Source organism: Xiphophorus hellerii, chromosome 8, assembly GCF_003331165.1.
Source record: "Xiphophorus hellerii strain 12219 chromosome 8, Xiphophorus_hellerii-4.1, whole genome shotgun sequence".
NCBI classification, from domain to species: domain Eukaryota; kingdom Metazoa; phylum Chordata; class Actinopteri; order Cyprinodontiformes; family Poeciliidae; genus Xiphophorus; species Xiphophorus hellerii.
In genome coordinates this window covers 21,540,433-21,554,315 of record NC_045679.1, presented here as the reverse complement: position 1 = coordinate 21,554,315, position 13,883 = coordinate 21,540,433, and the positions used below count along the sequence as shown (strand labels likewise).

Genomic DNA, 13,883 nt, shown 5'->3' with positions numbered 1-13,883 from the left:
GGCGAGATGGATTGAGTTAAACACAAGACAAAACAGGAATCTGATATGACCCTGAACATATCGCTGGGCTACAATGGAATCCTTTAGGTCAAATGTTGGCCACTCAAAGAACATTTAGAATCTGCACCAAGGATTTAAAACAATGCTGTTTGGAGACTAAATTCATCCGGTCTGTTTGAGTTTGAGCCACCACGCACAGAAGAATACACTAACATTTTAGGTTTATTATGTGCAAATTTGATAGAGACTTCCCCAAAGAATTTCAGCTGCAGCTGTGACAGAGTTGTCCTCCACCTCACAATTATATGCTAATTTATATTGATTTGTTATAAAACATCCCAGTTTTTCACAGTAGAATGCCGAAATGCTTTTACAATGGGCTTTTTCTGGGAGATACCAAAAAAAAAAAACCCAAAAAACCCCAAAATAGAAGCAAAGTATAAGAAAAAAGAAAAATATAGTGAGGGATATTAATGAATCTGGTTCTTGAGCTCACAAAACTGAATATGGCTCAAAGAAGTTAGACAATAGTAATTTATGGCAGAATTTCTCAAACTATTAGGTAAAAAGGCAATCAACCTCAGTTAAGTAGGGATGTAATATAAAGTGTTACCCCTTAAATTTAGTAGAAATGCAAAGTGTGATTCACCTTTAATGAATAGTAGAGATTAGTGAGTCTCTACAAAAAGCAAGACTTTTTTTTGTTCAAAAAGTGGTGAACAAGACACCTGATAAAGAATGTCCTTGCAACAGATGAAACACCAGTAAAAAAAAAAAAAAAAAAAAACGCATGATAGAAACACAGCAAAATTTGAAGAAAAACAAAAACATACAACTCACAAAGAAATGTCTGTTCACTGTAATACATAGGTGCAGCTTCCACCACAAACCAATTCTGCTTCTCTAGCAGGACACCTGGAAATCTAGGTTACCCTCCCTGGGATTAAATCAGACTAATTTAAACCCATATTACACATCGTGAAGCCAACAGCAGCCTTGGAAAAATGGCTGTTTAACAGCTTTTAAAGTGACAATAGAAATGCTGTGTCCCACTTCAGAGTGTCAGATGTTTTCTTCAGACAGGAGCATGCATTCAGTTTTTGTACTTATCTATGGAGCATGCCTATATCATATTCATCTTTCTGTTTAGCTTCAACAGTATTGCAAAAATAATTATTTTGAAAATGTTTTTGATGGAAAAAATGCATGTTAACATACGAGTTTTTGCATGAATACAAAGATGACATACAAATAAACATAAAAGTAAAATAAAAAAATTGAAAAACAAAATTATTACATATTCACAGTCAATAACAGCAGACAAATGACAAGTTCGTGATGAAGTTATAGAGGAAAACTCAGAAACCATGTGATCAGTATGTACTTCCCTTCTTGCGGTTTCTGGTTTATATTCTTTTCTGGGATTTAGGAACAGATTTTTAGCTGAGTTTCAAACACACTACGTCTTTCGATTCCTCCAGCGTGTTCGAGTTTGACAGTTTTCCACCGCTCATGTGGGAGGCAGAAAAAAAAAAAAGCGTCACCCGTGGCTCTCTTCAGCATTCTTTGTGAGGGCAAGGGTCTCGACCAGAAAAGCAGAGTATGACACCGTCTGAGTAACAACCATGCTGTAATAAGGAATTGATTTCCATTTAATGGACTAATAACAGTTTAATCCAGTGCTTCTTTGGCCTCCTCGCCTCTGCCTTGGTACTGCTGTGAAAACAGAAATGACTTTCACATTTGAGCAAAAAACTAGGCGATCTTTTCTGATCTTGGAGGAGGGGAAATTCTTCCTTTTCAATTAAACACTAAATGCATAAAGTAGTTGAGCGCTTTGACATAGTCAGCTGAAGGACAGGCATCTTGTTGCTTTTCTTTTTTTCTTTTGCCTTTTGGTTGTAATGTTTCTCCCATCACGAATGGTAATACGTATCTGTATATTAGTAATTCACTAGATCCAACGAGAATCAGAGTAAACAGGATAATAAGGTAATGAGAAATGCGCTGTCCTTCAGAAACAGGTGATGACAAAAGTGGCCAATCTTGGTCAGGAGGAAGTTAACAGCAATGAATTTCTGCCTAGGCTGCAGGCAAGCATAAATCCATTTTTCATTTTTGCCCAAAGGGTAATCGATGATGGGGGTGACGAGACAACAGCACAACCTGAATGAGCAAGGGTACTCTGAAAGGTTCAAAGTAGCCTGCTGGCTCATTTAAATTCAGTCCGCTAAACCCAGAGCCTTCCACATTCCTACCGAGTTTCTACAGTGTACCACAGGGACAACTAGCTGGCACTTTAAACATGTTTTTTTATTATGGACTGCATATTGTAATAGCCCTCAGGTCAGCACAGAGTCATAGATCTCCATTAATTCATATAAACTCTGCAAACGCTGTAAACTATACAAGCAGTCCTACATCCACCAAGGACGTGTTTTGCAGGTGCTGTAGGTAACACTTTGCAGAATGAGATTACAGTAAGAATCTGGAGTTTGCTTTATTTACATAGCAAGAACAAAACCATTTCTAAGAATCAGGTTGAAATTTCACCGAGGTCTACAGTTGTGACACGAATGTAGCGCTGTTTTTTGGTTTTTTTTAAAGATACAAATATTATTTACATTGTTGGAATTGCTAAATGTGAAAACCGGTATTCGCTGATTGTTTTCTTAGAGTTTCATTCATAGAGGATTTTACTACCTCTAAAAACTTCTACACCAAAGAGCGTTGTACTAATTGACAGAGAAGAACAAAAATTGGATTTTATTTCCGTACGGCTGATCCTACCCTGGTCCAGTGCAAAATAGGCTGATTAGGTCACAAGAAAATATTTCAGTGCATGTGTGGTTATATAATTTGTGACCTTTTAAAGCACCCATTTTGGTTGATTTGCTGATGAGGAGTGATTTAGGTAATTGGTCAGCTACTTTAGCAGAAAAGCAGTCACTGTACTTTGCAGGCCCGTCCACACAAAAAAAGAAAACTCAATGCCCTTTGTTATATAAAAGTGTGTTTAAATCAAACAGGAATATATTAGGGGTTTAGTATGCTGTTGAGCTTAGTTGTCTTTTCTGATTTTGCTTATTATTTTATTATCACCCATCAGTTAACATGTCAAAATTATTGCTTTTTGTTAATATCTTTGCTTAACAGTGAGATAATAAACAGGTTCTTAGAGTTCATTAATATCATATATATTTACCAATTTATCTCTAAAAATAACAAGATTTCAATTTCAAACCCACCCGCATTTTATGACTTCCAATTTTTTTTCTTCTTCTGAAGTGACAAGTGAATGATACATAAATTACAAAAAAAAAAAACATGACAGCCTGCCAAGCTGCCAATTGACACTTATTAAGATCCATGGATTTATGCTAAAATAATATTTTGCATGTATGAAGGAGGGCTTTAATCTACAGAGCTAATGGGAGAGAACCTCAGTGATGCTGTGGTACGTCCATGACCTTGACCATGACCAACTGTGTGTTCGTCCTGAAATAGGCTTTTTCAAGCTCTAATTATTCTGCCAGTGTGAACTTGAGCGAACTACAAAGATGAAGACGGAAGGAAGTTGGTGATAAAGTAGCTCATTACTGCTCCACTGAAGCATCAATGCTGATCTGTGGCTGCTTTTTAGATTGGCAGTTACGTGTAAAAAGATATGAAATTGTTTCTGAATGGCGCTGTGGATTACTGACACTTTACTTTTTTTTTTTTTTCCTGTGAATGCTCCTTGAATATTTATCTTGTATAGAAGGAAGCTTTCTATATCCCATGAGATAAATTGCTTTTCTGGAAGTTTGTTTAAAGTGAGTCATGACAGGAAGGCACTTCATCAGCTTCAACTTGCTATCGCCATAGCAGCTTCACTGTTTCAGCTAGCCATGAATTACGCAGCAGTCACAGTATGTGTGGCATGTGGTGAGTGGGCAGTCCACAGATTCTGGGATCAGGACTGCAAGAGTTGGTGTTTGACTATCATCATGTCATTAACATCCAAGAGATTCTCATCTGAAATCATTAAGATTGTTTCAGTACTTCTTGTTAACTACAGTGGACAGTTAACCAATGCATTAGTGAAGTGATAATTAACAATGTTGTGATGAGATGCAGCTAGTTTGATTGGTCTCTGACACTGGAACTTCTGATGTTTGCTAATTGTGCACAGTAACATATTTTTAAAAAATATTAAAATAGAAACAATCCCAGTACAAATTTTAAAATGCATTAGAAGATCTAACTGCCGTACTCTCATTTAAAATAAACATTACAACAAGAAATGCTACATTTCCTATCAATAAGTAATTGTTTCAATGATTTCTACATATACTTGGACTCACTGTAATGCTGAAGAATAAAATCCCTCTTCACTTTCTGTTTTCTTGCAGACAAGTGAAGGCATCTCTAATTATTTATAACTTCATCCACTTTGACAGACGCTTCAGCAAGATCTAACAAGAGCAGCCCCAAAGCACGGTGCTGCAACCACCTTATTTATCACAATTTTCTGCATCACAAAAATGTTCATTTTACCAGGTACGTGCATTTCTGAAAGCTGTTGTATCTGCATTGACCCCCCGTAATGACACAATCTAACTTCAGTATTTTGAGTGAATCCATAAACACATTAGACTTCCAAAAAAACTTTTAATGTCCAGTAGTGCATTAAAAATATTGTCATGTTGTATTTGTTTGTATGTATTGTTGCTTTTGTTGAGTATGTCAAATCAAAGGTACTTATAGACTTTGGAAACAAAAGCTGGTGCAAGCCTAGTTAGCTATTTCTTTCATTTCCATCCCTATAACCATTTAAATTATGTTTCAAATAAAATTCTGATCTCCATAATTTCAACCCAGACTGTAATCTTGAGCTACATGAATTGTTTTAAAGACATTTCATGTCTTTAAAGCTTTTATTATTATATGTCTTATGCCCTTCTCAGATGTCATGCATATATTTGATGATGAGACTAAGTACAGTGCATGTCATTTGTAATATGGAAGTCTGATTCAATTCACATGTCCAGAAGATACAAAACAGTGCAGCACAAAATAATGCAGCTAGTGCTGAACTGTCTTGAACTAAGGTCCAGTAGCTGCTTTTATGAAACATCTACAAGTGCTGCATTACATAATGCCTATTCCCACTGAGTACAAACCTGCATCCGATTCAAAAAAGGACAATGATGGACACAAGTCCCGTCTTTGGAAAAATAAAATAAAATAAACCATTTATTGAGTGGTGAAAAGCTGAAGAATTTGGCTTTGGAAAAGCTCAATTTTACAGCTGAAGGCCATTCGTCTGTTGGCAGTTTCTCCTTGTCAAATTTCAGGACAAATGTAATGTGGTGCCAGCGAAATTATTAATCACTGAAATGTTTGTAACACTAAAATAGGAAATCATTCTGAGGTGCATTTGGCATATGAAAAAAGAAAGAAAAAAAAAAAGCAAAACAAGAAGGCATAAATTTGTTGTTGTACAGACATCTTGTATTTAATAGGTATTATGCTTATTAAAGCTGTTTCTAAAGTGGCTTTCCTTATTGATACAGTCTTAAAGGCACAATGAAATTATTGACGACAAGAATTTAAAAGAAATATTCTCTATCAACTATTTGTTTTATGTTGGATATTATTCTGTCTTGTCTTACTAACTTACTTTCTTCTCTCTCTCTGAGGTAGAGTGCTGCGCTTCTGCTGCCTGTCACTATAACGTCGTAGCTAAAGGTGCAGTGCATCCAACCTAATCCGACCTTTTGTGATTTCACTTCACTTGAATTTGCAAGCCCCATTGCACATATGCGTTTTCTCACACAGTGCCAAAAAACACTAAATGATTCACTTACCTAGCCAGTGTTCTCCAGTGATTTTGCCAAATCCTTCACGGTATGACTCCCATCCCCTGAAGAAGTTAACCGAGCCGTCCTCCCTGCGCTGAATCACCTAAATGATCGAGACAGCAAGACGAGAGACAAAGAGGTCAGATGGCTTTTCATCTCACACAGAGCGCTTCATCATCCTTTATGATGAGTCATTCTCTGTCCCACTGATCGTCGCTAAGCTCAAGTAGAACTAAACTAAATGAACTCATAAATGCTTGCTCTTTCGCTAATGAATAATGCAAACGCTCTTGCCGCTAAAAAGGCAATTTGTTGGAAGCTAATAAAGGGAATCCATTAAATCTTGACTGACTTTGAAACAAATTGCCATAGAATCTGCATACTTTGTTGAGATCCCAGAACAGAGATTATATTCCTAAAACAATGATTCTGAACACGCAGACACACACACAAATACTTTAGTAGGAGGCAAGAAAAGTTGCAATTATAGGCAAATAGGAGATTTTGCTTTACCCTGTGCACATGCATCAGCGTCTCCTATTAAAATATCAACCAAAACTGCTGACGTGACAAGCTGATGAAAGGAAATGAGAAACATGTTCCTCAAGAGGAAAATGTATGAATATAACTGGGGGGCTACGATTAGAGGGGTGTGCAAATGTTTTAAAAGCAAACGAAATTCCTTGAGACGGCGCGTCTTCACCATGAATAATCCCCTAACATTCCAAAAAGTACCAGATGGCACATACAGCCATTTTTCCTTTCAACATCTGCACCGACAAAGAAATCCAGCTGAGCGGCAGCAATTACCCACATTACCCCCTTATCCCACATAACAGCCTTTTTCTGAAATATGTTAATCATCATTTATCCACATCATCTTCATACGTGTAGCTTTTTTTTTTTTTGCCAACATGAAGGGAACGTAAATTTGTATTATTTATATCACACCAAAAATGATTGTCTTCTAACTTTTATTGTTACACTGTCATTACAAATCTTGGAATTGGAACAAATGGGCATATACAGGCGACATCCTAGCATCTTGCCTTACTTCAATTTGCTGGGCTTCTGAGGAAGACGCATCCTGTGTTTCTGGAAGTAGTGTGCATATTCATGTGCTTAGTATAAAAAAGTACTGTGACTGAAGAGACTGAATACCTGAATTCAACTATTTGGATGGGTGATCAAATACATTTGGTAATATAGTCTACATACACAATAACATCCACATACTACACCCCCTTTAGTGTGAGGATGAATTTTATTTGAAAACTGCACCTTGATCACATGTAGCCATGAACACATTTCTGATATAATGTTAGCTGTATATTTGAATTTGTAAACTTCACATTAATTGTTTGTTTTTCTGGAATAGGAACCAACCAATTAACCAACCATTTTCCAGGATAATTTATACATTTTCAATAGGATTAAAACTCCATGGAATATATTTATCCGAATGTATCCATGCCAGAAACCGTTTTATGGGTATTTGGGATTATTTGCCTGTTTTCCTTACACAACTGTACTGTTCAATGGTGTAGCTGTTGGATTGGCAGTAACTTCAAAAAGTTTTGAGGAAGTGCATCCACCTCGTTCACAGCACACAGTACTAATGGTAGCAAAACAGAATTGTTTTGTGCTTTCTAACCATTCTTCTTGGGGTTGTGACAAAATAATTTAGTTCTCCCCTCTTCCTGAGTCTGTATTTATAATTTTATTAAGTGCTGCTGGAAAAAGTTTTGCAATAAATCTACTCATGTACACCCCATCTTGTTTTTGTGATTCTATCTTGTAGGAGGCCACCAAGAGAAGAGAATAGCTCATATGTATAATTAAAAGCCTGAAATTAATATTACATTCGTGCTTATGATACGTTTGTCTAAATCTCTGATAGAAACTGCAAGCAGGCTCTGGCTTAATCTTGTCCAACAGAACAAAAAGAAACTAAGAGGAGGCAAAAAACAGAGCTATCTAGCAGCGGACTTCAAATAACGTGGTGAATTTAAAGTGCAATAACGTTACCATCCAGTCTGTCAGGATTCTTTGTTGTTTTTTTTTGTTCACAGTTAAAACTCTTGAAAACTATGAGACAAGTTGGTCTTGGTGTGTTATATTGCTGCAGTTGAAGCTTAAGATTATAGACAACAAAGGAAACCTTGTGCAACCCTCAAAGATGCCACAGGGCTTTGTTAAAATAGCAGCGGTTCATGCATTGGGGTAAAACCAGGTTTTATTGACCTGTAAAGAATAGTCACTTGGCTTACAAAATTCATGTACCACCAATAAAACAACAAACAAAACTTTCTTCACAATGCCCTCACCGTAGCACACCGACTGCCCAGTCGCATTTCTCATTACTGTGAGGATATAACCTGAAGGACGTCGCTCTTACTGTTGTATTGAATGGACTGTGTTTTATTGAGCATTTACTGTTAGCTGCAAAACAGTAAAAGCTCATTTTAACATAGTTATCCTCACTTAAATAAGGTGCAACAAAGATTTTAAACTGAAAGAGGAGGTGAAATCAAAAGTTATAAGGCTTACAAAAAGGTTGTTTACATCCATTGGCGTTTTGTTCTTCACTTTGCAATCAAATGCTATTATTCAGCCCCCACTAATGAGGTTTGCAGTGGAATAGCTGCAGTGATGTCAATCCACCATTCCTTTGTTGTGGAAATCTCATGAGGGCGCCGAAGATTAGCAAGCAGACATGAAGTCTAGCCCACCTGTTCCTTTTCACAGATTTATTGTGTCAAGTTTTTTTTATTTTTATACACACATGATTAAGCAGAAAGTAGGACTTCCCTAAAAAAGATGAGGCAACTTTTCTGCCTTCAAGCAACGGCCCTTCCTATCTTACTACCTGCTTCCACTTCACCCTCATCATCCCCCGGTCGAATGGGCTGGCAGAGAAGAAAACTATCTTATAGTTAAAATGACATTTTCTTTCAATACATCTGTAACTATTAATGTCTCCACCTCCGGTTCTCAAAGTATCAAGTTTAAGAGGCAAAATCATATAACGAGTCAGTGATCATATAAAAGGAAATAATGTCACAGAACACTTTTGGAAGATGATCCTATATTATATTGTGAGAGGAAAATACCTAGATACAACAGTGTGCATTGCACAAAAATGAGAACCTGCAGATGAGGAGTCAAATCTGCAAATTAGATGTAAAATAAAAGTCCTTACATTGGACTTAGACTGGATACTCAGCCTAAAAATGAGCTCTGGGATTTGAGTGTCATAAATAATCTTTATCTCAACAAGCAAGTGAGGATCATTTGAGAAAATGATTAATATTTTTCCCTCTGAATTACCCAAGTGTGTACAAATGATTGGTTGTCATGGTAATGTTAGGCATAGTACATATGAATGCCTTGTAGTGATTTCAACAGCATATGCCAGAAAATGAAGTAAAATTAGCTTTCAAGTTCACTTTTTTTAGAGTTATGATACCATCAAGAAACTGCAAAAAACAGAATTTTCCTAAGTATTTTGTCTAGCTTCTAGTGTAAATATCTTAATCAATTACTGTTGATTATAGATCAAGTATTTGTTCCACTGGCATATTTTCTCCCCCAATTCTAAAAATAAAATCCTTGTAAGTAAAAAAAAATCTCATCTCTATTTAAGAATTATTGACTAAAACCAAGCTCTTGCATCTATCTCAAAAGTAACGTTTAAGTTAATTTTGCCTTATTTCAGGTGTGCTAAAATATTTGAAACCTTTTATTTTGTAAAAAGATGCATATGATTTAATACTCATGGACGTTTATGGGACATGTTCTACTAAAGTTTATAAACACTCTGTTCATATTAGCTCTAGCTTGATAATGACCATGTGGATGTCTCTCAAACTGAGCTCCATATGACTTGAGTACATTTCAGAACTAAACGTCAGCATCTTATTTTTCTTGCTTTCTTGCTAACGTCGCTAAAAACAAACTTTTGGTTTGCAAAAAGAAGTAGCAATCCCAGTTAAATTAATTAAAAACTTGATTTTAATTGGTGTTGACCCATTTCTACTTTTCATCTTGGATCATGACTGCATATTTATGTTTCTGGTGGGATAAATATAATGCCTTATTAATTTTAAAAATAATCCATGGCGGTTACAAACAGATTTTTTATGTTGAATATTCTGTAGAAGATAAAGATATTTAATATCCGGGCCGTCGGGTGGTGCAAGCGTACCGCAGGTAACCCGTAAATGCGGCCATCACTGGCTCAAGTCCCGGCCCAATGACCTTTGCCGCATGTCTTCCCTCCTTCTCACAACCAGCTTTCCTGTCTGACCACTCTCATGGCCACTAGAGCTGATAAAAAACAAAAAAAAAGAGAAGATATTTAATATCCATCTATCTCTAAACCTGCTTATACTTGCAGGATTGCAGAGAGGACCGGTACATATCTCCGGAAATCAATCCATGAGAGGTGGGGTACACCCTGTACCCATTCATCACAGGGCAATGGAGAGAGGACAAACCACCCTACTTGCAAAGATTTACTCCTAAAGTCAATTTTCAGTAACGGGTTGACCTCACATGTACATGTTGGACAATGTGAATACCCACAGCTGAATTACTCATGCATTTACAGGGTTAGGGAACTTTCTGCAAATTCATATGAGAGAGTTCAAACTGGACTTAGAAAAATGATGTTTTAACGCATCTGTTCCATAGGCACGCCTGTAATCAAAGGTGAATAGTTTACAACAACCTTAGTTCGTAATGCTCCAACATGCACAATTAAGATGTCCAAAATGAGAATATACCGATCAGCACCGGCCCATGTTCAGAGAAAAAAAAAAAAAAAAGTCAAACTGAACTGTGTGCAACTTTTTGGACCAGAGTGACAGAAGTTCACGGCAATGTTCCACTGCCACTGCCACCAAAGAAGTACTGGATATGTGTTTATACTATGTGTTTTTTCCCATGTTTCTATGAAGTCACAGTGACTAGTTGACGTAGACTATGAAGTCATGCAACCCCTAATACAATCTCAAGGTCTGTAGATATCTTTGAATGCCATGTATGTGCTTTGGCAAATGTTTCTGACCAGCACTTTCACTTGAAGATTGTCTGCAGCAGCAACTCTTGTATGAACCAGACACTACTGGTGCACACCAGTTCTAAACATCTTCATCCATCCACAAGAGTGGATACATGGAACCATGGTTCACAGTAGCAGTGAGAAACTGCCTGTAACTATACAAAGCTGGAGTCAACCTCAGCAGGTAAACCAACAAGTTCAGTTCATATTAGGGTCAACACTCTTTTCTTGCTGGCAATGCTCCCCATATGTCAAGACTGTCTGTAAGATGCGAGAGAAAATCTCTGAGGTTTAATTGCATGTTGACCCTGAAAGTTGGATTCTGTGAGGTCTTGACACACCAAGCAACGTCTCTCATGTTTCAATAGTTAAACTGGAATAGGGGGGACAGAGGACATGTTGAAGTGGGTACATATGTCAGATTGAGCTACTCAGTAATATGCATAGTGAGATCAATATATTAGGAAATACTGTTGTGTGGGCTAATAGCATGTATCAGATTATCAAAAAATGTGACAGTATTACAAGTTGTTCACATAGTTAAAATTGTCTAGTCATATATACAGAGGTTGTTCACTGTAGAAACTGTCCTGTTGCTATTTTCTTTTCCAACTGATTAAGAGAGGGACTGAAAGGACCACAGCTGACTTAAGGTACATAGAGAAACCTGCCCCGTCAATAAAAAAACAACTTTATATAATACATCAGAAGCAGAGTACAAACATATGAAGAACAGCATTAGTACATCAGATATGGTATTAGTTCTTCTGATAATAATTTCAAAAATTACCTGATCGGCTACTTTCTCTGGTAATGTATTTCTTCAGTTTGCAGAAACATTTTGACAAAAATAAACTATCTCTTTGGTTTTCAAGATGTCTACTTCTGTGTGTTGTGATTCCAGAAACCTGCTCCAGGTCAAAAAGTAAAAGAACAATAAAAAGGAAAATGCAAAGCAACAGCAACTCAACAATAAAGCGGGCGGCACTGAGCTGTATGGAGCAAAGCGTATATTCAAAACAATATACAACTGTGACCAACTACTCACTCTGTGAAGAGTTTGCTAGTATATAGAGGATATTGCACTGTGTGCGGCTTCTCTTCTGTTTACCTCATTTTTCTTTATAACATATTTCTTTAGAATGACTCCCTGGCTGTGTACACTCTTCGTGCATGACTTAAGCAATTACAGTTTCATATCTTCTTTTTGAGGGTGTGGGGGGGACTTCAAATTATCCTTTAAAGGCATTCAATATATTTTATGTCTTTTAAAAGAATGAACCTGTCTTCATGCTGTTTTGACCCACTTGTAGGGACTCATACCCCCTAAATCAAACTGAAATCAGACTTTGGAGGACCTCCCAAACTAAAAGCCTGTTTCAATAAAAGACATTATGACATTACTGCTGAAGTCTCTTTTACTTTAAATTGTGTGGGTGTGCGTGTGGGGGTGTGCGTGTTTATGTGATAAAGCATTTGTGCTCCATGCAGTGGTTTGTGTTTTTAAGCTAGAATTGATAAGAACTTTGCAGAGGGAAGGCATAAGCAGTTAGGATGCATATAGGTAGTCAAGGGGGTTGTTTTTCTTGTGTACACTGCTATGTTTTTTTTTCTGCTGAATGCAGTGTAGGCGGAAATATTAGTTGGGGAATGTCAGGTCTTGTGCTATAAATCCCTATACATCCAATTGTCTTGTCAGGTACAGTCCATCTCAATTATTCATCTTCTTTTTGATTTATACTATCCAACATTATGCAGCACCTCACAGTTCACCCAGCCAGCTGCACACAGAAACTTTAACCTCTGGCCAAACCTGACTCCTCTACCCATTACTCGTTTATATTGCTTTGCATTTTCCTTTTTATTGTCAGCCTTCAGAGATACATTTGATTACCGGCTCTGCTCTCGTTTGGATCACAATTGTTTGTAGAGAACTTGCTTCAAAATCTGATCCACACAGTTGCACAGAGAGTTGTCCGCACCACCAGATTGTCAGTTTCACCATTAAGGGAACACAAAGTCTGTCATGCAGTTCAAGTGTTTGTCTGAAAATCTGCATGCTTGCACTCTTATGGCTGCTGTGCTTGCAGTGGCTAAGATTGCCTTTGTTGCCGTGGCATCTCACCAGACCTCTTATACATGGATACAGGAATGTCGTTTCCACGGAGAAGCAACTTAACATCCCAACTGACAATTCCTTACACACAATGTCTGGCTTGGAGGGGCTCTACTTCACATCAAAGGAGTGTTACAGAAGGTCACAAGCTATTTCTGCAGGGCAGGCATTGTTTCAGGCATGCACATATCGCCCAGTCAGATCTGCTGCTGTGACAGAGTGGCCGTTTTAGTTAAGCACTGAGCAAGGACTTGCATACATTGCCTAAAGTACAACTTCCAAAAACTGAGCCAGAAAAAAAAATCCATAGTTGAAGACGGGTCTGCGTTCATGTTGTACAAGCAACACAGTCAATATTAACAGCTACTGGAATCACGACTAAATATATCTTTGTTCTCCTGGGACAGATAAACATGTGACGCTTAAAGAATACTGATTCTAGTTCACTTCTCTGTTTTTGTTGCGATGTATGTCCTTGTCTTTGACATTAGCACAGTCAATATTAGGAAAAACTCAGGGATGGTGGTTATTTGCTTTCATTTTGAAGCTCTTAAACCCTTCATCTGTTACCCACATATTACAGTTTTGACTTAATCCCCTTCTTTCCCACAGTTCCTCTGGTACCCAAATCTTTTTACAAGCAGCTCCAACTTAATCCAAAAGTACAAATAGCCCATCTTACCACTGCAACTTTTTTTAGAAATTAGCTTGGCACAACCTTACATGTTTCCAGTGACGACACGTCAGTGTGAGGAAAATTTAATTTTTGAAGCCCACAATATTGTGAGATTTCATTGTTATAAATGCACCCTAGCAGTATAATGATGTGCGTAGCTCTGCATCACTTTTAAACTGT

General features: G+C 37.3%; 1 protein-coding gene across 2 annotated transcripts in view; it reads right to left on the bottom strand.

Annotated features, from left to right (window-relative positions):
* The window catches only part of fibcd1b (fibrinogen C domain containing 1b), a 154,739-nt gene that overhangs the window by 48,827 nt on the left and 92,029 nt on the right, over positions 1 to 13,883 (bottom strand). For both annotated transcript variants that reach the window (XM_032570021.1, XM_032570022.1), the window contains one exon: positions 5,853 to 5,949. In XM_032570021.1, coding sequence (XP_032425912.1) covers positions 5,853 to 5,949 — 97 coding nt within the window. The remainder of the gene's footprint in view (positions 1 to 5,852; positions 5,950 to 13,883) is intronic.